Source organism: Anolis sagrei, chromosome 1, assembly GCF_037176765.1.
Source record: "Anolis sagrei isolate rAnoSag1 chromosome 1, rAnoSag1.mat, whole genome shotgun sequence".
Classification (NCBI taxonomy): Eukaryota; Metazoa; Chordata; class Lepidosauria; order Squamata; family Dactyloidae; genus Anolis; species Anolis sagrei.
In genome coordinates this window covers 130,576,577-130,601,630 of record NC_090021.1, presented here as the reverse complement: position 1 = coordinate 130,601,630, position 25,054 = coordinate 130,576,577, and the positions used below count along the sequence as shown (strand labels likewise).

The following is a 25,054-nucleotide window of genomic DNA, read 5'->3' as shown; positions in this document are numbered from 1 at the left end:
TCTCAAATAATATGCTTTGTCCAGGTTGGTTCATCAGGTGCTCTGCTATGGCTGACTTCTCTGGTTGAAGTAGTCTGCAGTGCCTTTCATGTTCCTTGATTCGTGTTTGGGCAATGCTGCATTTGGTGGTCCCTATGTAGACTTGTCCACAGCTGCATGGTATACGGTAGACTCCTGCAGAAGCGAGAGGATCCCTCTTGTCCTTTGCTAAACGTAGCATTTGTTGGATTATCTTGGTGGGTCTGTAGATAGTTGGACTTTCTTGGTGGATCTGCGAACTCGAAAAAACCTACAACAACCCAATAATAATAATAACAAAAACAACAACAACAATTATACTTTATTTATAGCCCACCTTCTCTCCCCAAACTCAGGGAGATTTTATTGTTCAACTTTTTAAATGTTTCTAACACACTCTCTGTTTGTTTTAAAATACTCTACCAGGTGACGTGACACCATTAAGTTTGTAATTTGGGACCAAGGATTTTTTTCTTATGAATGCTATCTTCCATACATTGTGAACAAAAAAATATGTAAGACTTTCACCATCAGTAAAGACAGCTGAAAACTGAATTTTCAGATGAAACCTCTTTGTTTTCTCTCTCTTATACCATCACTTGTAAAGGCTGAATGATATTTTCTAAAATAGAAGTCATAAGCATCTAAGTCTTAGGAATTTGTTTTAAAAAAGCATCAAGTAGCCTTTGGTGGAGTAAAAATGCCTCCTCCCAATTCCTGTACGTTCTAGTTCTGAATTAACATATACACACAGGCACATATGGATACAGACAGTCACAAAGTCTCCAAGCCATTGTCATGTAATTCCTCACACATTTCATGAATTAATAGTTATTTCTTACAATTAGGAAATAGTTGACCCTCCATATGTGGTCCCCATCATTTCTAGGCAGTACAGGCAAGTGTTGCGGGATAATAGGAATTCCAGTCTAACAATATCTGGAAGACCACACGCCCTCTATTGTGACATTATGTCAACATTTAAGAAAGTATTCATTTAGAAGTGTATATGATACTGCGATTATCTCAATTTAATCTAGATTAGGTTGAGATGTAAAATCTGGTGGGACATGAGAGTAAAGATATGATGAGTGGGAAGAAAGAACACACTCTTTGTGGTTGTTATAAGGCTGGGACTAGTAACACTCGTTTCTCATTTTACATAGTTGTATGGTGCAGGGCAAGAGGCTCATAGAGAATGATGGGGGCAGTTCTTGAGTTGAGTTCTGTTTCACTGGTGATCCCCAACGTATAACGTTCCTGCACAATCTGTTGGCATAATGCAAACCACACATAGTTCACATTTTATCAGTGCACACACTGTCTTGCCAGAGAAAGAAAATATGCCACACAGATTATCAATAAAGAACAAGTACTTTACTCTTCGTAAAACAGAACAACATATTTACAATCATGAGATCAGTTGCATTGACTCACTAAATGTGCTTTTAGAGAGATATAAATGGTCTTTTGGTGTGCATGTGGAAAATCTCTTTCCAGCAGCTCATGAAGCAAGAACTGACTCTCTCTCTCTCTCTGCAAGCACATCATAGCTCAAGCCTGAATATGAAACTGTTGCCAAAATTCCCAAGCTCAGCTAGCTCCCTGGGCATGGCCCAACCAATCAGCATTGCATTTTACAGTTAATACGCTAACCGATTTCTTACACACCCTAACACAATCATGCTTAGCCTAGCTGGGTCCTTAATTTTTTCAAGTGTCGAGTTGAATTTAAAAGTTAATGTTTAGGGAGAACTCTTGTTTATGATGTTAACTGTCAAGGTAACAGTTGACATAGCTCATTGCAAACAATCTCTCAGTATAAAATGTCTTCCCTTATATCGGTAGGTCATTTCCAATAATATTTTGTGATTTAGTTAACCTTCCCTGGTTAACTTAGATGAAGAATAGGAAAGAAGTCTTGCCAATTTCACTAGGGAAGTTGTTCCATTGTCGTCCCTCCACATTTCCAGTTTTAACTTTTGCAAATGTGATTAAAATATTCCCTCTTGTAATGTCCAGGCACTCCTGTACGTTCTGTGCTCAGGTTCCAGTGGAAGTCAACCATAGAATCATGCAGGGAGACAAAGAAATTCCTAGAGAAGTGTTCCCGTAATTTCGAAAAAATAGCAAATATTTTTATTCAATTTCTTTTTTCATTTTCATGTGTGTCCTGTGGCCTTACCTCCAGAAAATGTGGCTTTCTGTGGTTATATAGCTTGAGTATCCCTTATCCAAAATGGTTGAGACCAGAAATTTTAGGATTCTTTTTGCATTTTGGAATCTCTATATTATTCATAGAGAGATATCTTGGAGAATATGACAGTTCATTGATGTTTCGTATACACCACATACACATACACTTAAAGTAATCTATACATTTTTTATTCATTTTGAGCATGAAACACAGTTTTTGTGCACTGAACCATCACAAAGCTAATATATGACTTTCTCAGCCGCTCACATAGACAATTTCAGATTTTGGAACATTTTGGATTTCAGTGTTCTGAATAAGGGATGCTCAACCCGTATCATAAACAAGATTCCTTTAATCTTTGTTCTGAATTTGCTCTGAGGCCATCAATAACTCTTAAATATTTCATATCTAATATTTTAACATTTGTTGTGGTTTAGGATTGAATGTGACTTTGTTTAGTTTATGTATTTCAGAATCAGACATCTTTTTTTAGGGGTAGCCTAAGAAGGCATAAGTTCTGAACATTTCCTTTTCAAATATTCAGGAAGTCATACCTAGGCTTATTAGTTGTGAAATATCAAGGGAAGTGTGTTGCTTCCAACATGTAGCTCTCATTGTTGTTGATTCATTTTGTATGACTACTGTCCTAAAAATGACTGAAGTGCAATGTAAACCCTGATGTGTAACAGACCTGTAATACATGAATTTCTTGTTTTTCAAGAAAAGCCCTTCAGGCAGAAAGCTTTCTTGAAAAAAAACTTTCCTCTAAAGTCTTGGAGTGTAATATAGCTTGTAAACATTTATATGCATGAGTAGAAGTTTGGCTAAAATTATGTTCAAGTTCTGAAACCCTAAACATGTTTTCTGTTTCATTGGAATGAGCAAAAAATGAAATTTACAAAATATTTGTTTTATTTCCGAAATACTAAATAAACGTTTAAAAGGCTTAGTGAATGCTTGGTTGTTTGCTGGGGTTTGGTTTCAGTGATGCCATCTCAACCTGAAGCTATCACGGAATCAATTAAATTGACATGAAATCTTACTTATCCATTTTTTGTAGTTAAAGGATTTTAACTATCACTCTTAACAACTACTATGTCAGACTACACAGAGAGAGGAGGAAACCATGAAAATGAACAAAATCTGGCTACCACTATTTAGAAAAATAGGACAGTAAATAAAGGGCAACACCAAAAAAAAAAACAGGAGAATTTCATACAGGAAACAATCAGGGTCAGCTAACACCACCTAACAAAGAATTCCCTCCCCTGGCAGTAAGCAGCCGGGCTTTGAAGCTGCAAGGCTTTTCAATCCTAATCAAGCCAGCCAGCTGCCACATTCACACTTGCCTCAAGCAGACAAAAGTTCTTTCTCCCACCCTGGACTTTCCACAGATATATAAACTCCTCTTGCCTAGTTTTCAAAAGACCTTACAACCTCCAAGGTGGGTCATAGAGGGATGCCTGGGTCATAGATGAAGGTGAAATGTCAGGAGAAAATGCTTTTGGAACATGGCCATACAGCCCAGAAAACTCACAGCAACGCAAAGTTTTGTTTTGTTTGGCTAAAACAAGGTATGTATGCACAGCAACCCAGTTAAAGGATTGTTGAATGTTCTCTCTTTTCTTTAAAACAATGTACTTGAACCAATGCGTTAAACTTGAAGCTCCTGCTATGCCTTTTGAAGGCCTGCTTTGACATAAACTCCACCAGCATATATGTTTGAATGGGGATGCATGTTAAGATGAATTCTGGCTTACTTTTCGTACACCTTATTAGCAAACAAGAAAAACTTGTTTTGTATTTTATACTTTACATATGACTTTGTGGCCTGAATACAGTAGATCTTTCTCAAAGATAGTTACAAGGAAGGGTTGGGGGGGGGGGGGGGAGCAGCATAGTTGTGAACTGACAGACCAAAAGCAGTTCTAGCTCAACTGATAACAAATCTTTTGAAGTTTCATGTTTCGGTTGTTGTGTTTATGTTTGGGTTAGGTGGCAAGGTCCCAGACCAAAAACAAAGTTCTTGACCAGACAGATCCACTGCTTTGTGTGTCCTGTGTGGTAATGATATATTGGAAGAACAATTTTACATTTTGAAATGCAAGGAAGAACAGCATTCTTAATGTGTGTTTGTACAATTTTGTCTTCCAGTCCTGGCCTACATATGATGATGTCCACAAAAAAATGCATGACCTTGCAAAATACATCGAGCTACCAAGTTTTCCAGATATATCAGAGAGCTGCTTCCTTCATCCAAACATTCTTTGTATGAAATACTTGATGGAAGTTAACTTACCTGGTAAGGGCAACATTCACATGGAATCACACCTACTTTTAGAGTACATTACAACCCCTGTATACACAGGAGATACATCTTTGAACATTCCATGGAAATCTTGTTGAAAGGAATGGTTTCCATCAGAAGTAGAGTCCTCCAACATGACTCTGTGGTAACTTCAAGTGGAAGCATTCCATAGAATAGCCAGGAGGACATACAAAATTCCTAGAGAGGACATAGGGTATTTTGTCAGATATGGTTTGATGAAACTGCCAGTCCCAGGGCTATGAGGCTTGTGCTGTACTTTACTGCAAGATGTTGTACTTCTTTTTCATAGTTAAGGTTAGGAAAAAAGCTTTTGAATAGGTTGATCAGCAGTGCTTACCTTTAGGATTCACAAATATTAACTACCATCAAATATCTGTGTATAATTAAGCACTGTACATATTTTAAATTGTGGCTACTGACAGCCCCTATGGCATCCAGTGAAGGAGCCGAGTCACAACAGTCTTGCTAAACTAGAAGAGTAAGAAAGTTTGCTCTTGTTGTCTTTTGGGAAAGTATTGTATAACAGTATGAATGTGGTGGGTTCCCTTTAAATTGGTAAAAGAAAAAGCCCAAAACAGATTCATGTAGGCATGATCAGACCCAAATTAAGTATGATAAAGTCATTTATTTCAGGTAGAACATTATATTTGTCTTAAATCTATGTGTTGTTGAAATCGATGGACGTCAGCAGTGCTCAATTTTGGTTAGATTATGCAGAATTTTTTGTTGCATTGCTCGCAGAAACTAAAAACATTTCCGATTAAGAATTTGCCACAATTGATTGACTGGCTGGCCTTTGAAGGAGTTACTTATTGCTGCACATTCAGCAAGTCAATATCCTCTAGCTCAGGGCTTCTTAAACAGTGGGTCCCAATCTCAAATGGAGTCCCCTTAGCTCTATGTTGGGATCCCAAATAAAAATTCTGAACATCACCTCATAGTTGTTTTAGACATTTACACAGATCTGTTGTGCAGTGGACAACGCAGAAAATGCATCCGTTGCCCTTCAGAAAAAGGGAAATTAGCCTGTTGAGTAAGTCTTGCAAATGCTGATTTCTTATCGGTATATTTGATTTTTATATTTATTTACTTTATTTCTGCTATGTTTTTCTCACCCCGAGGGGAACTCAGAATGGCTTCCAAATTTTGGCAAAAATTCGTTGGCACAGTTATACAATAAACAACAATACATCATTAAAATCAATAAACATATTAATTACAATTAAAACCAGTTAAGACATGTAACCAAATCACCAATCCTGAAATCATCATCCTGATTATTTCCTGTGTCGGGTCTGCGAGTGTCTATTGCACTTTAATTTTTACTTACCAAAAGTCTGCTTCCACAGCCAGGATTTAAGTTTTTTTGTGAAAGATCGGAGGGAGAAGGCTGATCTGATATCACTGGGGAAGGAGTTCCACAGTCGAGGGGCCACCGAGAAGACCCTGTATTTCGTCCTCACTAATTGCACCAAGGAGCCCCTGGTGGCACAATGAGTTAAACCCTTGTGCCAGCAGGACTGATGACTGACAGGTCAGCAGTTCAAATCTGGAGAGAGTGGGTTGAGCTCCCTCTGTCAGCTCCAGCTCCCCATGCAGAGACATGAGAGAAGCCTCCTAAAAGGATGGTAAACATCAAACACTCGGGCGTCCCCTTGTCAATGTCATTGCAGACAGACAATTCTCTCACACCAGAAGCAACTTGCAGTTTCTCAAGTTGCCCCTGACACACACACACACACACAAACCCCAACCGGGTCTGCAAATGTTTTACATACCTAAATACATTAAAAAAATCTCAGGCCAAAAGGAATCCTGAGTGGAAAAGTTTAAGAAGCCCTGTTCTAGCTGAATGAGTACATTACTCCTTACTAACCATTAACATAGGGCTGGGAATCATGTGGTCCTCCAGATGTGGACTTCAAAACAGATACAGTTGACATTCTCAATTATGGGGTGTTGTTAGTAGCTGTAGTTTACCAACATCTGAAGGACTGCATAATTTCTGACCCTGCTTGAATATTGCGTCTTATTATCTTAATTAACAAGACATTAGAAAGGCAAGTGTACATGTTGGTGAGGCCTTGTGGGTGTAGATTGCCCTGTTCTTAGCATCATTTTCTTATGGCATTTGATATGTGCAGTTCTTCAGACAGTATACTGTAATATTTTTATTTGTGTGGACTGCCTTGATCTCTGAGATGTTGTGTTATGATCATCTTGTTTGTTGCTGTTTTGGATTTTAGTGTATTTGTTTATTTTATTGATAGGTATATATGTGGCATCTAATTGTTGTCTTTGTAAGGCTGCTCTGAGTCCCCTTCGGGGTGAGAAAGGTGAGACATAAGTGTGGTAAATAAATAAATAAATGTTAATGCCTCGGTCTTAAATATGTGTATTTACAACACAGTTTCACATATATTAGTAAGCACACTTGAGATAGTGATTGTGTGGCTGCTTCAAACATTATAACATTACTACACAGAAGTCGGTTTATTGTGGGTAGCAATTGGTGAGCAGCTGCACTATTCCCTTTGCATAATGTGCTTCTGCATTTGAATTTTATAACATTTGAAAATTGCCCCCAACATAATTGTTTTTTTTTTCTTAATTCAGATGATATGCACAACTGGACATGTAGAGTGATTAAAAAAACTGGCATTGGTGAAATAGACTTCCTGAAGTTACAGCCTGGAAAGAAATCACCCGAAAGAGTGAAATATGACATTCTTGCTGTAGCCACTGTTATAGTGGTGCTCAAAATCCTTTTCTTTTTGGATGACAAGTATGAGTGGTAAGTGCATAACAAAGAAGAGTTGTAACAGCTCAGTAACATAAAAATGAAAGTGGTGTCTTTAACTACTTATTCGGGGCCTAACAAATAAAAGTAGGACTAAGTGAAAAGTATCCCTTACTTAGTATTTTTATATATGTGCAATGCATAGAATTTGGTATTCTCTTGATCATTTTCCTCTCAGTTTGTCAGCCAGGCCAGAGTGTCCTTCAGAACCTAAAAGGGGATTACTGTCACTGATACTTATCAGATGCTGCTTCAACTGATACTTATCTAGCATGGAGACAAAAACACATGGGATTTTGCTCATTGGTGTAGTGCTTGTCCTGCATTGACCATATTGGCTTTCGTGCCAGTATTGTACTTTCTTGATGTCAGCAGGAACTTGTATGGACATGTTGTATGCATGAAGAATATCTACACAGAATTGTTTTTTAGTAGCCTCCACCTAGGCAAACAGTTTTAAAATCAGCCCTTAGAATTTTGATGGTTTGATAAGAGGGTTTGATGGGAGATAAGAAAAGAAGGATGAGCGTGATTCCAATCTATACACATAATAAATGTGAAATGTGTGTGTGTGTGTGTCCGGGGTATCCACTTAAACACAGAGGAGCCTCTGGTGGCGCAGTACGTTAAACCCCTGTGCCAGCAGGACTGAAGACCAACAGGTCGCAGGTTCGAATCCGGGGAGAGCGTGGATGAGCTCCCTCTGTCAGCTCCAGCTCCTCACGCGGGGCCATGAGGAAAGCCTCCAACAAGGATGGTAAAAACATCAAAACATCAGACGCCCCTGGGCAACGTTCTTGCAGACGGCCAATTCTCTCACACAAATCGTTTCTGACATGACAAAAAAACCCCCCCTTAAACACAGACAAGCTCCCGCCTCCATAAACAGTAGCTCCCACTACTCAAGAGACACCAAAGACCTTCCCTCCAATGACACTGCAGGTTATAGTGAGAGCCGTGAACATGTACAAGAACCCTGCCAATGTCCTCCACAAACACAATTCTGTGCACCACCCAAGTAAAGGTTTTCATACAGAGACAATTCATCCTAGATATTATGTGTTTCCTCCACCTCAGACATACAAGTGTTTCTTACTCTCTCAATTGGTATGGGATTTGCATGACCCGCACACTGCCTCTCCCTTAACCCTTTCCCGCACAGCAAACAGAAGAATTGAACAGCAACTGAACATACAAGAGAGGTTTGGGGAGAATTCACCATGATTTATAGGAGTTGTAGATTTATAGGATATGTAGTTCACCTGCAATCTACGAACTGCACTCCACTCCACCAATGATGGACCTGGAACTACCTTGGCACACCAAACTCCCATGACCAACAAAACATATTGGAAGTCTTTGGACAGATGTATAGGAGTTGGAGTTCACTTACATCCAGAGTGCACTACGAACCCAAACAATGATGGATCTGGACCAAACTTGGCATGCACACCCAATATGCTCAAATTTGAATACTGGTGGGTTTTGAGGGGAATTGGCCTGGACATTTTAGAGTTGTAGGTACTGGGATTGATAGTTCACCTGCCATCAAGGAGCACTCTGAACTCCACCAAAGATGGAATTGGACCAAACTTGGCACACACAGCCCCCATGACCAGCAAAAAATATTGCAGGTCTCTGGGAAAATTCAGCTTGATTTGGGGGAGTTGTAGTTCACTTACATCCAGAGAGCACTGTGAACCCATACATCGATGGATTTGGACCAAACTTGGTACACATACCTTATATGCTGAAATTTGATTACTGGAGGGGTTTGGTAGGAACTGGCCTTCCTTTCTGGGAGTTGTAGTTTACCCACAACCAGAGAAACTGTGACCTCCACCTATGCTGAACCTGGACCAAACTTGGCACACAGAACCCCCATGACTAACTCAATCTACTGGAGTGTTTTGAGGGAACTGACTCATTATAGTGGGAGTTGTAGTTTACCCTACATCTAGAGAGCACACTGAACCCCACTGATGATGCATCTAGAGTAAACTTACCCAGCTTGCCCATCTAAGTACTGATGGAGTTTTTTGGGGTTAATCTGGCATGATGTGAGTTGTAGTTCACCCACAACCTTATAGATTTTGTATAATTAAAAATTGACAGAGCAATGCCAGGTATGCAAGCTAGTAAAGATTAAATCTGATGGATGTCTTTTTCAGGCAACTGGCAGACATTGCTAAAGAGAAGAACAAGGACAACAAAGAAGGTACAAAGGTCTTTTAAAAATTATTTTTGAATTTCTTTTGAATTATTTTTATTTCAAAACGTTTAAAATGTAATACAGTTGTCACATCATTGATTCTCAAATCTATACATTCTCCACCCTTCCTATCATTCACATAGCATTATAAAATACAGCTCTTGTCAATTCTATTACTTCTACTTATTCTAATTTAATCCATTAGATAATGATTATAGTATGTTTTCTAATTGCTCATCCACAATATTTCTTAGACATTTAATGGTTTAAATTTGCCACTGCTTTTACACAAGAAGCTAATACATGGCTTCATGTGTTATCAAATATATTTTCTTTTATTTCTCCTTTTGCTAATCTTAATTTATAGGATGGCTTTTGTGATAGGGCTGTCATCAACATCTTGTTTAAGTATTTCTTTATCGATACATTCTCAATAAAGTGTAATTTAAGGGTACTATTTTTAGCATGCTAGTAGTGATGGTTTGATTGGTAGTAGCTTCTGTGAACTGAAAAAAAAGACATTCTCAAACCATACTAAAGTACAAGAAAGAACTGTGTGTGATACGAAGCATATGGTGTTTCCATGTTTCCTATAAGCACTGTCAGAGTGATAGTAAACTCTTATGTACTGGAGTTCAAAGTATCTTAAATGTAGACAGTACAGACAAACTGATGAAGCCTCAGTTTTCAAAAACACAGGAAAGTTTTGTGTGGATGAATGTAAATACAGGTTATGTATTCCTTATCTGAAAATGCTTGGGACCATAAGTGTTTTGGATTTTGGAATATTTGCATATGGAAGGCAATTTCATACAACATCTTTTTTTTAAAATGTGCATAAAACAAAGTTTGTGTACATTGAACCATAAGAAAGCAAAGTTATCAGTGTCTCAGCCACCCATGTGGACAATTTTGGATTTTGCAATCACAGATAAGGGAAGCCCAACCTGTATAATTCAGTTATCTTTCGTTAATCACAGTAAAGAGATCACCAACTGCCTTTACAATTGCAGTCTATCTCCATTTGTGAGGCAAATTCTTGTCTTCACCACCAGCTTTGCTGATGCTAAACAGTTTTTGTTTTGTTTTGTCAGCAGTAGCTCTTCCTTTCGAGAGATATAACACAGTAGTCAAGACAAGTATTTCTCAAATGGTGCTCCTCCAGGTGCTTCGGACTTCAGCTCCCAGAAATCCCAGCAAGCTTACCAGCTGTTAGGAATTGTGGGAGCTGAAGTACAAAACATCGGAAGGAGTATCATTTGAGAAACTCTGGTCAATACCATCTTCGCAGGGTGCAAAGCAGAATAATTATATTGGTGTATAATACTATGTAGAACAGAGCCACCTAGATGCCCTTCTTCAAAGAACATCCAGTAATTAATCAGTAAAGGTAAAGGTTTCCCCTGAAATTAAGTCTAGTCGTGGCTGATTCTGGGGCGTGGTGCTCATCTCCATTTAAGCCAAAAAGCCCGTATTGTCCATAGACACCTCTAAGGTCATGTGACAAGCGCCCTTACCTTCCTGCAGAAGTAGTACCTATTGACCTACTCACATTTGCATATTTTTGAACTGCTAGGTTGGTGGAAGCTGGAGCTAACCATGGGAGCTCATCTCGCTCCTTGGATTCGAACCACCAACCTTTCAGTCAGCAAGTTTAGCAGCTCAGGGGCAGTAATTAATAGTAATTAATTGGACTCATGGATTTCTTCTGCTAAGTGCAAAGTATCCTAGATTATCAAGAAACAATACACCACTAGCATAATACTTTTAAAGGGAATCAGTTCAGGATGTTTTACTGAGGCTTTGGGAATGAACTTTTAATCAGGTTGACTTCTCTTTCTTATGTTACATAGCTTTTCTACATTGCACTGTTCTGATGAAGCTAAAATGCTGCTTTTAGTTCCAGGAAATAAAGAATTATGTAAAAATTAAGAGACAGCACATTTCTTACAGGATCTCCAGTTTTTGATATTGAAAAATGGTATGGAGTTATAAAGAACACTCTGGATATCGAACAGAAGAAATTTAATGAAGAAAGGATCAGGTATATTGCTCAGAAAGTAGCAGTCTTTCATGTGATATTGAAAATGTGTGTGATAACTCTGAACAGAACCGGAGAATAGGAAAGAAAATGTCGGAAATCCAATTCTTCTTGTGTAAACCTTTTAGATTCACTTTGATATGTTTACCTGACTCCTTTTGCTACTATTACAAAGAAATTCAAAACGTTTTTAGTAGTTAATACTTGGGGTAGTCATTCTAATCTTTTATCTATGCTTGTTTAGGGGTGGGTGCAGCAGCTCTGTCGCCCCGGAACTTAACTAGATGATCTGATGGAGATCTGAGCTACATCTCCTCTGTTCATATTTTTCTAAACCAGTGGTTCTCAAGCTGTGAGTCCCCAGATGTTTTGGCCTACAACTCCCAGAAATCCTAACAGCTAGTAAACTGGCTGGGATTTCTGGGAGTTGTAGGCCAAAACACATGGGGACCCACAGCTTGAGAACCACTGTCTAAACAATATATATGAATCAGATTGTGTGTTCTTCATCAGGAGCAGAGCCTTGAGACCCAGAAGAGGTTTACTTTTTTCTTTAATGCTGCTTTCCCAGCCTAGCTCTATTTTAGTTATTCTGCCAGTTAGCATTCCCATAGTGGCATACAATATATAAGTAAATTACTGTATATATTTTAAAATAACAGGTTGCGTTCAGATTCAGTCACATGGAAGTGGCTTGTAGAAATAATATCCTCTCCTTCGTCTCGCTGTGGAGGCAATCCAATACCTCCCTCTCCTCCCCCCAAGTGCTTCACAGCAGATCAATTGACCCATTGGATGGGTTCGTCTATGTTGCAGAAGGATGGAGATCAAGTGGAGGCACGTTCTTCAAGAAGAGCCTTGCCATATTGAGCAAGCTGTCCCAATTCTCTCTGTAGCAATTTTGGGAGCCTAAGTGGGATATGGCTGTTTGTTCTGCCAGCTCCAATCTGAATGCCTGGGTCTGGATCCAACTCAGTTGCCTCATCGCCAATGCAATTTAAAATGTAAAACACAAATGAAATGCATTAAACCTCAGGCAGCACATCTCAATCCAGTCAATCAGCATCTTGATCCAATCAATCAGCAACAGTTTGAAAGGAGATACCTTTTGTTACATCAGCTAGAAAAAGCAGATTGGAGGAAAAAACAATGGCTTTTACAGCCAATGTGAGGACTGAAAAAAATATTTATTTATTTATTTAATAAATTTGTACCCTGTCTTTCTCACTCCCAAGGGGGGACTCAGCGTGGCTTCACAACAGGCACTATTCAGTGCCATCCACATTCATAAAAATACATTTAAAACAGTTAATTAAAACATTACATTAATAAGGCATTTGTATAAAATCATGCAAGTTTAAAATCCAAGTTCGGGTCAGTCCATTGTCATTCATATCACTTGAGTCTTATTCTCGATTTCTGCCCTTGTCGTTCAAACACTTGGTCACCTAACTAGGTTTTGAGTTTATTTCTAAAGGACAGGAGGGAGGTTGCCAATCTGATGTCATTGGGTAGAGAGTTCCACAGGCAAGGGGCCACCACTAAGAAGGCTCTGTCTCTTGTCCCCACCAGTTGCATTTGCGATGGTGGTGGGATCAAAAGTAGGCCTCTCCAGCTGACCTTAAACTTTGTGATGGTTCGTAACGGGAGATACATTTGGACAGGTAATCTGGGCCAGAAGAGTTTAGGGCTTTAAAGGTTAAGACCAGCACTTTGAATTGTAGCAGATCAGCAGCCAGTGGAGCTGGCGTAGCAGAGGGATTGTATGCTCTCTGTATGCCAATCCGGTGAGCAACCTGGCTGCCGACTGTTTGACCAGTTGGAGCTTCCGGGCAGTCTTCAAAGGCAACCCCATGTAGAGTGCATTGCAGTAGTCTATTCAGGATGTAACCAGAGTATGGACCACTGTGGCTAAGTCAGACTTCCCAAGGTACGGGCACAGCTGGTGCACAAGTTTTAGTTGTGCAGAAGCTCCCCTGGCTACCGCCAAGACATGGAGTTCCAGACTCAGCAATGAGTCTAGGATCACTCCCAAGTTGCGAACCTGTGTCTTCAGGGGGAGTGTAATCCTGTCCAACATGATGGGTTGCGAATTGAGCTATGATTTTGGGAGACCAGGGTTCAAATCACTACTCTGTAGTGGAATGACAATAATGGGTCAGTTACATTTTCCCAGAGGAAGACAATAAAAAACCCTCTGAAGAACACCCCATGAAAGAGTTGCCATAGGTGAGAATCTTCTTGAAGGCCCACAAAAACAACAACAACAATGACCTGTTAGGGTACATTTAACTGTTCCTTGATCACATGTAACTTCAGTAAGAGTCAAAGAGTGTTTACATTTCTACATTTGCAGAAAGAATGCTGGAATCAAAGAGGTAGTAACATTAGGTTGTTCTGTAAGACATCAAGGCATAATCCAGAGCTAGACGACCATACCTGCTGATTTGGAACATCTGAAAAGGGCCACAGGCACACTTCAAAGTTTAAAATACTTTGAAGTGTTCATTAATATGGGGGTGGATTCTTGCTGTTTTAAAGTATTTTGTGGGGTGATGTTGGAAGCCCATGGGATCAGTGGGGCCCTAATGTTTCCACGAAAATCCATCAAGGGCCACATACTGTTTCTTCATTCTCTCTCCATCTCTGCTCCATACCAATAACTCAACTTTTTCATCTGCAGACGTTTATGGAGATGTGAGAAACCGGTATTCTTTTCAGCAACAAAAAAGCATATAGTTCACAAAAGGCATCGTAAGTGTGCATGCTATTCCTTTCCCTTTTAAAAAACATTGAAGATCATTGTTTTTCCTAGACAATTTGAGGCCCAAACTGCTTGTTCCTTGATAGAACTGAGCTTTAGAACTTGATTACCATGATATTTATGAGCACAACAAATCTGCAAGGGCAAAGAGGGAACCAGAATTTGTTAAAGGAACTAGAGACAGACCTGACCTAGTCATCTGTGCTCATCCTTGCATTGCCCAGATTATGTAACCTAAGGATTATTCTTGAATTCCTCCTAGTTCTTTTTCCAATACTGTAAATAATTTGTCCTTAGTGCCTTGGGAAAGAGGAAGGCCCTACTATCCTCTTGCACTGTTTACTCAAAGCAAGCTAAAGTTATGGCACTGTTTTCTGAAAACTCTTCTTTTCATGCAATTCTGAAGAGTATTTAAGCCTTTAAAATATGCATAACAAGGTATCAAAATTCTGCAGGATGATGACACCATTATTATATTTCTTCAAGAAAAAGAAGCTGTGAAAAAGATCTTGGAGTGTTCTCGGAAAAGTTAAACATTAGTCAGTTATGTCATGCGGCAGCTTAAAAAGCCAATGGGATTTTGGCCTGCATAAATAGGAGCATAGTGCTTAGATCCAGGGAATTCATTCTATCCCTCTATTCTGCCTTGGTCAGATCACACCTAGAATCACACTGTATCCAATTCTGAGCACCACAGTTGAAGGGAGATGTTGACAAGCTGGAATGCATCCAGAGGATGGCAACTAAAATGATCAAGGGTCTGGAGAACAAGCCCTATGAGGAGCGGCTTAAAGAGCTGGCCATGTTTATCCTGCAGAAGAGAAAGCTGAGAGGAGACATGTTTAAATATGTGAGAAGTCATAGGGAGCAGGCTCCTTTTCTGCTGCTTTGGAGACTAGGATGTGAAATAATGACTTCAAACTACAGGAAAGGAGATTCCACCTGAACACTAGGAAGAACTTCCTAACATTATTATGTTTATTGATGTTAATTGTAACGAATTTCTTTTGATCCATGTTAAATGTTTTTAATGTTTAAATTATGTTTGTACTGTTGTGGGCATCGAATTGTGCCATTTTGTAAACCGCCATGAGTCGCCCTCGGGCTGAGAATGGCGGTATAGAAGCATAGCAAATAAAATAAATAAAATAAACAGTAAGAGCAGTTCAGCAGTGGAACTCTCTGCCCCGGAGTGTGTCAGAGGCTCCTTCTTTGGAGACTTTTAAGCAGAGGCTGGATGGCCATCTATCAGGGGTGCTTTGAATGTGATTTTCCAGTTTCTTGACAGGGGGTTGGATGGGATGGCCCACGACGTCTCTTCCAACTCTATTATTTTATTCTATGATTCCATGAAATAGTGCTAATACTTTACAATCAGCACTATTGCTGAACTGGAAATAAGAGTCATGGACCCCTGTTAGTAAAGCCAGATATATGCTTGGAGTTGCATTCCAAAAATATCAGACAGGCCACATGGTTGCCACCCCACTCCTAAACATTTAGGAAATAAAGTGAGTGGAATGCGAGTGTTCCCTGTGGCGCTTGCTTCCTAAAAGTTTCGGGTTTTATCTGTGTGCTGTGATACTAATTTGAGTTTAGGCTTACTGCTGTGATCTTCTGCTGTCTTCAGAAATGGTAGTGAACCTTCAAAAGCAATTCCGTACACTGTCCGGCTCCACACAGCCTCCTGAGAAGCAAAAACCTTCAGCGTTCCAGCTGAATTGGACTGAAGAAAGTACTGACAAGCCCTGTTTTTATGAGCACAGCCTTGCTGGCATTTTGCAGCAAAAATGTGCTGCATTTCCAGCTCTGAACAAAAACTATTGGTTTGGCACTACTAAGCTGTGCACAATGTAAGTATTTAACACTCTTGTTGGTGATCTGTGCTAGATAGGTGTAGTTGTTATATATACACTATATCAGTGGTTCTCAACCTGTGGGTCCCCAGGTGTTTTGGCCTACAACTCCCAGAAATCCTAGCCAGTTTACCAGCTGTTAGGATATCTGAAAGTGGAAGGCCAAAACATCTGGGGACACACAGGTTGAGAACCACTGCACTATATCATAATTCTTTACATACCATAGGTAAGTACGGTATATAAAGACTTGTGGAATATACCGTGTTGAGTCTATTGCTAAAACAATCGTGCAGAAGTCTACATTTTATTAAATTTCCTTTGAATTTTAATGCTTTGATCCTGTGAAACTATTTGAATATTTTTTCTCCTTTACCAGTTTTTAAATATATATTTTAGTTGTACAATGTTGTATCTAAACAAGAGTGATGAAATATAACTCACTGATCAGATAGCCTCATCAGTAAATAGAGAAATCCCTATTTCCCTTGTTTGTGTCAACTAACATGAAATGACTGGAAAATACTTATGTGGAATAAGGGCTTTATTTGGCTTCTCAGTTATTGTTTCTATGAATAATAAAAAGATGGGTGCATTTTACAGGTGTGACCCATTTTTTTGTTCTTGATAGTGAGTGAGTTAGCTAGCTAAAACAGAAATTGTTACGGATAACAGAGTTAGTCTGAGAACAAGTGTCACAAAGAGATTGTAAATGTTGAGTTGCTGTGAGTTTTCCAGGCTGTATGGCCATGTTCCTGAAGCGTTCTCTCCTGATGTTTCACCCATGTCTATGGTAGGCTTCCTCAGAGGTTGGGGGATCTGTTGGGAACTAGGCAAGTGAGGTTTATACATCTGCAGAATGTCAAGGGTGGGAGAAAGAACTCTTGTCTGCCTGAGGCAAGTGTGAATGTTGCAAATGGCCACCTTGATTTGCATTCAATGGCCTTTCAGCTTCAAAGCCTGGGTGTTTCCTGCCTCACAAATCCTTAGTTGGGAGGTGTTAGTTGGCCCTGTTTGATTTCTGTCTGGAATTCCTCTGTTTTCTGAATGTTGTTCTTTATTTACTGTCTTGATTTTAGAGGTTTTTTTAATACTGGTAGCCAGATTTTGTTCATTTTCATGGTTTCCTCCTTTCTGTTGAAATTTTTCACATGGTTGTGGATTTCAATGGTCTCTCTGTGTAGTCTGACATGGTGGTTGTGAGAGTGGTCCAGCACTCTGTGTTCTCCAATAATATGCTGTGTCCAGGTTGGTTCGTCAAGTGCTGTGCTATGGCTGACTTCTCTGGTTGAATTAGTCTGCAGTGCCTTTCATATTCCTTGATTCGTGTTTGGGCAATGCTGCGTTTCCCTACGTAGACTTGTCCACGGTTGCAGATATATGGTAGACTTCTGCAGAGGTGAGAGGATCCTTCTTGTCCTTTGCTGAGTAAGTAAATAAAGAAAAAATACTCAAAAGACAGGGAAATTCCAGACAAAAATCAATTAGGGACAGCTAAAACCTCTCAACAAAGGATTCCTCCCCAGGCAGAAAGCAGCCAGGCTTTGAAGTTACAAGGCCATTCATTGCCAATCAAGGTATCCAGTGGCAACACTCACACTCACCTCAAGCAGACAATAGTTCTTTCTCCCACATTCCACAGCTATGTAAACCCCACTTGCCTAGTTTCCAACAGACCTCACAACATCTGAGGATGCCTGACCTAGATGTGGGTGAAACGTCAGGAGAGAATGCTTCTGGAACATGGTCATACAGCCCAGTAAACTCACAGCAGCCCAGTGATTACAACCATGAAAGCCTTCAACAACACATTCTATATATTACCATAATTAAAAGATTAGTTGTAATGATATGAGAAGAACTTCAGATAGCATTGATTGGATAGACCTCTTTTTAATGTTGTTATTAGTATAGGTTTATGATATTTTCTTCACTTTCTCTTCTTTTATCATAGGAACTGTGGTAATTTGTCACACTACAAAGAATCAGACTTCCCCCATACCTACCGATTCGTGTTAGGTCTGTTCTCCTTCCTTCTGCGAGTGCAGCCTTCTCTCATCCACGAGGAAGTATGTATATTAGAGCATAAACTTTTTAATTCAAAACTTTCTAATAAAACCACTGTGTTCAAAACCTCCAGAAAGTGAATGCATCTTGAAGGAACTGTAATAACTGAAATGCTGTAGGTGAAATAGGTGGAACGGTCCATACAAAATGAGAAATTGCAGCTGGGAAGATATTTTCACCTAATCTTTTTTTCTTGCTATTCCGTACCAATGATGTTATAAAATTTTGTTTTCGTTCAGTATTGCCTTTTTTATTGAAAATAAAATATGTAAAAATGTGCTCTAATATATTGACTTGTCACACTTTTGTAATTTTTTTCTAAAGATAAAAATTAAAAAAATATTGTTTTTCAATTGTGTGGTTGTACATTTTGTGGTAGGGTACAGTTTTGCTGCTGATTCATGGGGCACAGCAGTTTCAGATAGCAAGGTATGTGTTTAGGCCAAAAGAGGCCGAAAAGAGCGGGATAAAAAGGCTGTAAATAAAAATAAATAAATTAGAAGTTGAGAATGGATTGTGGATTGTGGAACCATTGTTGCTTCGTGGAATGCTTTTGTTCTATAGCATTACTATCATTGTACTAAATCAAATATTAGTGTAAAGCAGTGGTTCTCAACCTGTGGGTCCCCAGGTGTTTTGGCCTACCACTCCCAGAAATCCTGGCCAGTTTACCAGCTGTTAGGATTTCTGGGAGTTGAAGGCCAAAACATCTGGAGACCCACAGGTTGAGAACCATTGGGTAAAGCTTTTATGTTCTGTCATGGCGGAACATCCTCTCTTTCCATAAGCACTTTTGACCAGATTTAAAATCTAGTAAATATAGGCATACCTTTGAAAAGCACAATTGTATGCCCTTTGTGCTAACAGTGTTTTTGCCATTGTATTTTTACCAAAGGGAAGTTCAGCTGCTTGTACTTGTTTATGTATTGCCAGGCATGTAGCCGGGGGGGGGGGGGGGGCTTGAGGGGCTTCAGCCCCCCCCCCCCCGAAATTCTCATGGTGGTTCGCGAAAAGGCCTTACTGGTGCATTATTTAAACTGTTATGTTTATTCATATCATGATCTGATCACCATACTCAATATATCCCATATGCATGGGGGTATTGGGGTAATGATACAGAAGGTTTGCTAGGCTAGACTCTCTTTCACTCAGACTCAGCCCCCCCCAAAACTCACCCCCCCCCGAAACCCCCCTGAAAAAAATTCAGCCCCCCCCCCCCAAATGAAATCCTGGCTACGGGCCTGGCCCTTGCTTGACACTCAAACAACCTGTTTCTACTGTGAAAGGAATACCTGGTGAGTCAATGATGTAGGTCACATGTGTCAAACTCAAAGTCTTTGGCTCCCCCCATTCTCCATTTGCTAATTGATATTTTCAGTGGATTTTTCTTTCCATGCATTTTCCCAATGCAAATATAATTGCCCAGAATGATCGTATAACTAACCTTTATCAGGTTCCGGTGAACCTCCTTTGTTGCAGATGCACAGATTATATCGTATGTGAAAGATTGTACTCTTACTTTGAAAGACCTTTAAAATGCTTACCATTTTTGAAAAATGCTTGCTTACGTGCACAGCTTTCTTTTCTAAGTAGGCAAGCAAAACTTTTTTAAAGAGTTGCGTTAGTCTGTTTCAAAATTGAGTGTCAATCTTTTAATGTTGACTTTAAACTATCAATAGTATAAACTCTGGACTCATAATTTTGCTATAATCTACTTTGGATACTGGAGAGTTTGATAACAAAATGGATATACTGAACTAAATCCTGGTTTGTTTATTAGTCCTTGTGACTCCTGCAGATAAGGTGATATATATTTCAGAAAAGGAAAGGTCCTACACTTCCACTGGAACTGGTATCAGCTCCTCTCCACCTGTTCAGCCAATCCTTGGTTGCCATCATCCTAGCTAACAGTTACAGAAACATGGCAGCGCCTGATCCCAACTGCAGTGAGAGTTGTGTCCCAAGCTCAGTACAAGTGCTTTGGGTCTTGCCACCCTTATGCTGAGGTGGAGCTGCATTTCTCAAGCTGACAAATGGGCCTGGAGAGCCCAAGGGCAAGGTGTGTACCTTCACGTCAACAGCTTTTGACTACCTCTTGTATGCACATTTAAATTATAGTTCCCTGTCTCTTCCCAAAAGCATTCAACAAGAATCAGCATTCTTATCTATGCTTATGCTCTCTTTTATGAAGAAGAAGGATTTTCTTCATGTTGTTTTTGAGTGCTCGGTCTCTCCCAATACTATTTGGCTTTAATTTCACTTGCTGTCCTTAGTCATGTAACTGACCAAGCAGCTGACTAAGGATCTTCTTGAGTGGGTTAAGAAATAAGAAATCGGTATTGGTTGTTTTAAGATTTTGCTTTTGTTTCCTAACACTAGTCTTAAATTATCCTCTACTTTGAGTACATAATACTGTACACACACATTGTTCTTGTTAGGTTCCTTCAATTCTTTTCTGTGTTATGGTGACACTAAAGCAGGGGTTCCCAACCTGTGGTCCGTGGACCACCAGTGGTCTGCAAGAATGAAAATATTATCTATGGCCTCACCATTACTACAATGTTGCCTCAAAACCACATGGCAATGAGAGTGACACATCTCGCATCAGGTCAAGGAACACCGTATTCTATTCATCTATTATTTAATTTATATCCCACCTTTCTCCAAACTGGGACTCAAGGTGGCTTACATAAAACCAGAATATAATAAACCACATATAATTAAAAATATAAGGTCAAACCTATGAAAACCGATTAAAACGAAAAAGATTAGACATGGTACAGTACTATAAAAATGTTTTGTTAAAATGCATTTCCGAAAGCTTGCTGAAAAAGAAAAGGTTTGCCACCGAAAGGAAAACCAAGAAGGCATCCTCTTGGCTTCCCTATGGAAGGAAAGGGAGTGCATAAGGGAGCCATTTCCAATGCTAATAAGGCCTGATGGAAGTTGTAGATCATCATATGGAAGGCTGTGTTTGGAAAACATTTACTGTGTTACCTTATATGCGTGAGTCCCTGCTTTCTAACTGCCTGTTGATTTGTGATATGTGGACTCCATATCATACAGTTTTCTTAGGCAAGGAATACACAGAGATAGTTTGAAGTTACCTTCCTCCAAAAATATAGCTTACACTACCTGGCATTTCTTGGTGGTCTCTCATTCCAATTAGTAACCTGACTAGACCTTACTTAGCTTCCCGAATCAGCTGGAATCTGATGCTTTCTGAGTTATTTGGGCTTTTTGACAGACAGTATGCATTTCAGTCATATTCCAGAAGGGTTCCAACCAAAGAGCAACAAATCACAATGTCAAATTGAAACAATGGGAGTAAATGCAGATGAAATTGTTATCAACACACACCCATTTATACAGATGTTGTGAGGATACACAAAGGCAAATACCATAGATATAAGGCAATGAGTAACAGATTGGGAATGCTGCATTTGTAAAAGGCATTCTTGCTTATGTGTTTTGAAAAGATGCTTCACAGCACCTCTTAATTGGAGCTCTTCAGACATAAACTTCACCATCCACAGTTCACTGCAGCACTCCAATTTTCAGTATTTCTGTGACTACTGGGATGAACAACTCTGACATTACAAATGCTTTGGGATTACAATTTTCCACTCACTAGCCATGTGTGTGTGTGTGTGGGGGGGGGGGGGTGGACCTGCAATTCAAAGCATAAAGAAGGAATAGTTGTACATTCTTACCCTAGATTACATCTGACGTCCCTTCCACACAGCTGAACATTATCTGCTTTGAACTGGAATATGTGGCAGTGTGGACTCAGATAATCCTGTACCAAGCAGATATTGTGGGATTTTCTACCTTGATATTTTGGGTTATATGGCTGTGTGGAAGGGCCCAGAGTCCTAAATGAGGGATAGAAACCAGTGGCCCACTAGATGTTCTTTTTTAATTCCAATTCTCATCCTATCATATTCCCACCACTGACATCCTGGCTAGTACTGGGATTTTATGGGAAAGCAGTTAGTTCATCAACATTTAGAAGATGTGTGTTCTTTTTTTTCCAGCCTAGATTGTGTCAAAACAAATATGGAGAAGAGCCTATGCAAAGAAAATTTCTGCCTCCAGTACCAGGAACCTCATGATGAAAACTTTTCAGCTCTGCATAATTAGAGCAGTGTTACAAACTTATTTCCCCTTGCTTCTGACTTGTGTATTAGTCAGTAGCATCCCAGCCCATTAATGTATGCAGCATTAGGAGTGTACATATTTCTGCCGCGGTGTGAACTGTCATTGGAGAATGAATCAATCTGCCCACAGCAACAATAATGTGTGAACCACAACTTCCCATTTGAGGTATTTATTTAAATTGACTAAAAGGCCCGCTTGTAGCATATGGAAAGTAAGTTGGAAACACAATCAATACATTGCAAATCTGGCGCCCGAGCAGCATCAAGCCAAGTGTTACCTTTACTTCAGGAAAGATACTTTGAAAATTAGATAAAAGTTATCTCTTTCTCCCACAAACTTTGTAGTATATTAAAATCAAACATCACCCCATAAAGATTTCAGGATAAGCTCCAGTAGACATTGTTTCTCTAATAAAAAAAAAAACAATACCTCACTAAGGTTTCACTGAGTAGGTTGGAGAGATTAGTTAAGCTTGTTAAAAGGAAGAAAGAGGAGGAGAAGTGGTAGCAATAGTAGTATATTTATTTGTATCCTGCCTTTCTCCAAAAATTAAAACTCAAGGCAACTTCCAGTTACTAAAAGTAACCAAATGAAAAACATACAAAAACTGAATGTTAAAACAAACCATTCAACCTGATCACAGTATTAAACATACTCCAAATCTCTAGTTAACAAAATAAAATTTAATTTAAAATATTTTAAAACTTTTCAAAAAGCAATACAGTTTAATGTGTTGTTGAAGGCTTTCATGTCCAGAATCACTGGGTTGCTGTGAGTTTTCCGGGCTGTATGGCCATGTTCTAGAAGTTTCACCCACATCTATGGTAGGCATCCTCAGAGGTTGTGAAGTTTGTTGGAAACTAGGCAAGTGAGGTTTATATATCTGTAGAATGTCCAGAGTGGGAGATCCTCTCACTTCTGTAGGAGTCTACCATATACCATGTAGCTGTGGACAAGTCTACATAGGGACCACCAAATGCAGCATTGCCCAAACACAAATCAAGGAACATGAAAGGCACTGCAGACTCATTCAGCCTGAGATGTCAGACATAGCAAAGCACCTAATGAACCAACCTGTATATAGCATATTATTTGAGAACACAGAAATGCTGGATCACTCTAACCACCACCATGTCAGACTACACAGAGAAGACATTGAAATCCATAAGCATGTGGACAATTTCAACAGAAAGGAGGAAACCATGCAAATAAACAAAATCTGGCTACCAGTATTTAAAAAAATCTAAAATCAGGACAGTAAAAAAAGAACAACATTCAAAAAAACAGGGGAATTCTAGCCAAGAATCAATCAAGGTGGTCAAGCCGGCAAGAGTTCTTTCTCCACCCTGGACATTCCACAGATATATAAACCTCATTTGCCTAGTTTCCAACAAACCTCACAACCTCTGAGGATGCCTGCCATAGATGTGGGAGAAACGTCAAGAGAAAATGCTTCTGGAACATCGCCATACAGCCTGGAAAACTCTCAGCAACTCAATACAGTTTAAGATAATGAATAATCCCTTTAGCCCATTCTTTACAAATTTTAGTATTAAAAGCCTGTTGGAATGACCCAATGACAGCAATTAGGGGATGCTCCCTAGTAAAACAAAACATCCCAAATCTGATATTCTCAAAAGGACTAATATACTTAAAAGCTATAATGTAAAACTGCATTTTAAATAAAGCTTTTACATACTTTCTTTTTACATGCTTTTACATTTCTTAAGCTGCCTCTTAGCAATGTACAAGCCAATCTTTGGGCATCCAAAACTTTGTGTTGTCCAAAGGACTTGGGTCTTCTTTGTCACTGTAAAGAGTATCTCTGTTTGTTCAGTATCTGATAATTCAATTACTCCAGACATCCCCAGGCCATTACAGAATCCCAGTTTATCCCCAAGTTAATTACACAGTGTGTTGAGTTTCTGTGGATAGCAGAGCAATCCTATCAAGGCATTTATGGAGACATGAGCACCATCATGCTTGACTCATTTGGTGAAGTGAATACAGAATTGCAACCCAATTCATTATGACCTCTTTTTCCTTTAGGCACACCAAAGGAATTATTTAGGTTACACCCATTGGAAGCACTTGGCAGTCATCGTTTGGACTACAGTTCCCAAAATATCCAATGTTGTTCATGTTGACTGAGGAAAAACTGGCATTCTAGCCTCCTTGCCACAAAGCTTTTCCACATTGTGCCTGTTGGTTTTCTTGTACAATCCCCCTTCTTTCTACAATGTACAGTTTTAAGTTGTTTATTTGGTGTGTATACTTCCCTCATCAAGGAACATAGCATAAAGTGGGGTTAAATCTCCATATTCATAGGAAGGATCTCAGTGTTTTTGCTAATGAGAACATCCCATTTGCTTGCTGGAATGCTGATGTTCTAATAAATGTAGTTACAGAGAAGGTAGTTCATGTACCTTCACACATTACAAGACAATCCCTATGTGGGATGTGGTAGAGTAAAGGGCTGGAATTAGAAAAGGTCTGCCTGAAATCTCCAAAAGCTGTAGCAAAGTCATTGACCATACTAGGCAAGGTGGATCATTAATCTGAGGATGGAAGGAGGCTTCCTATAGAAATGAAGTGTTTCCATACCGGAT

General features: G+C 39.4%; 1 protein-coding gene across 1 annotated transcript in view; it reads left to right on the top strand.

Annotated features, from left to right (window-relative positions):
- TAF1B (TATA-box binding protein associated factor, RNA polymerase I subunit B) overlaps window positions 1-18,375 on the top strand; it is a 50,566-nt gene extending 32,191 nt beyond the window's left edge. Inside the window, exons 9-15 of the mRNA XM_060787617.2 lie at window positions 4,370-4,517; window positions 7,161-7,338; window positions 9,516-9,562; window positions 11,510-11,600; window positions 14,281-14,351; window positions 15,992-16,214; window positions 18,172-18,375. Coding sequence (XP_060643600.2) covers window positions 4,370-4,517; window positions 7,161-7,338; window positions 9,516-9,562; window positions 11,510-11,600; window positions 14,281-14,351; window positions 15,992-16,214; window positions 18,172-18,364 — 951 coding nt within the window. The 3' untranslated portion in view covers window positions 18,365-18,375. The remainder of the gene's footprint in view (window positions 1-4,369; window positions 4,518-7,160; window positions 7,339-9,515; window positions 9,563-11,509; window positions 11,601-14,280; window positions 14,352-15,991; window positions 16,215-18,171) is intronic.
- The last annotated feature ends 6,679 nt before the right edge of the window (window positions 18,376-25,054 follow it).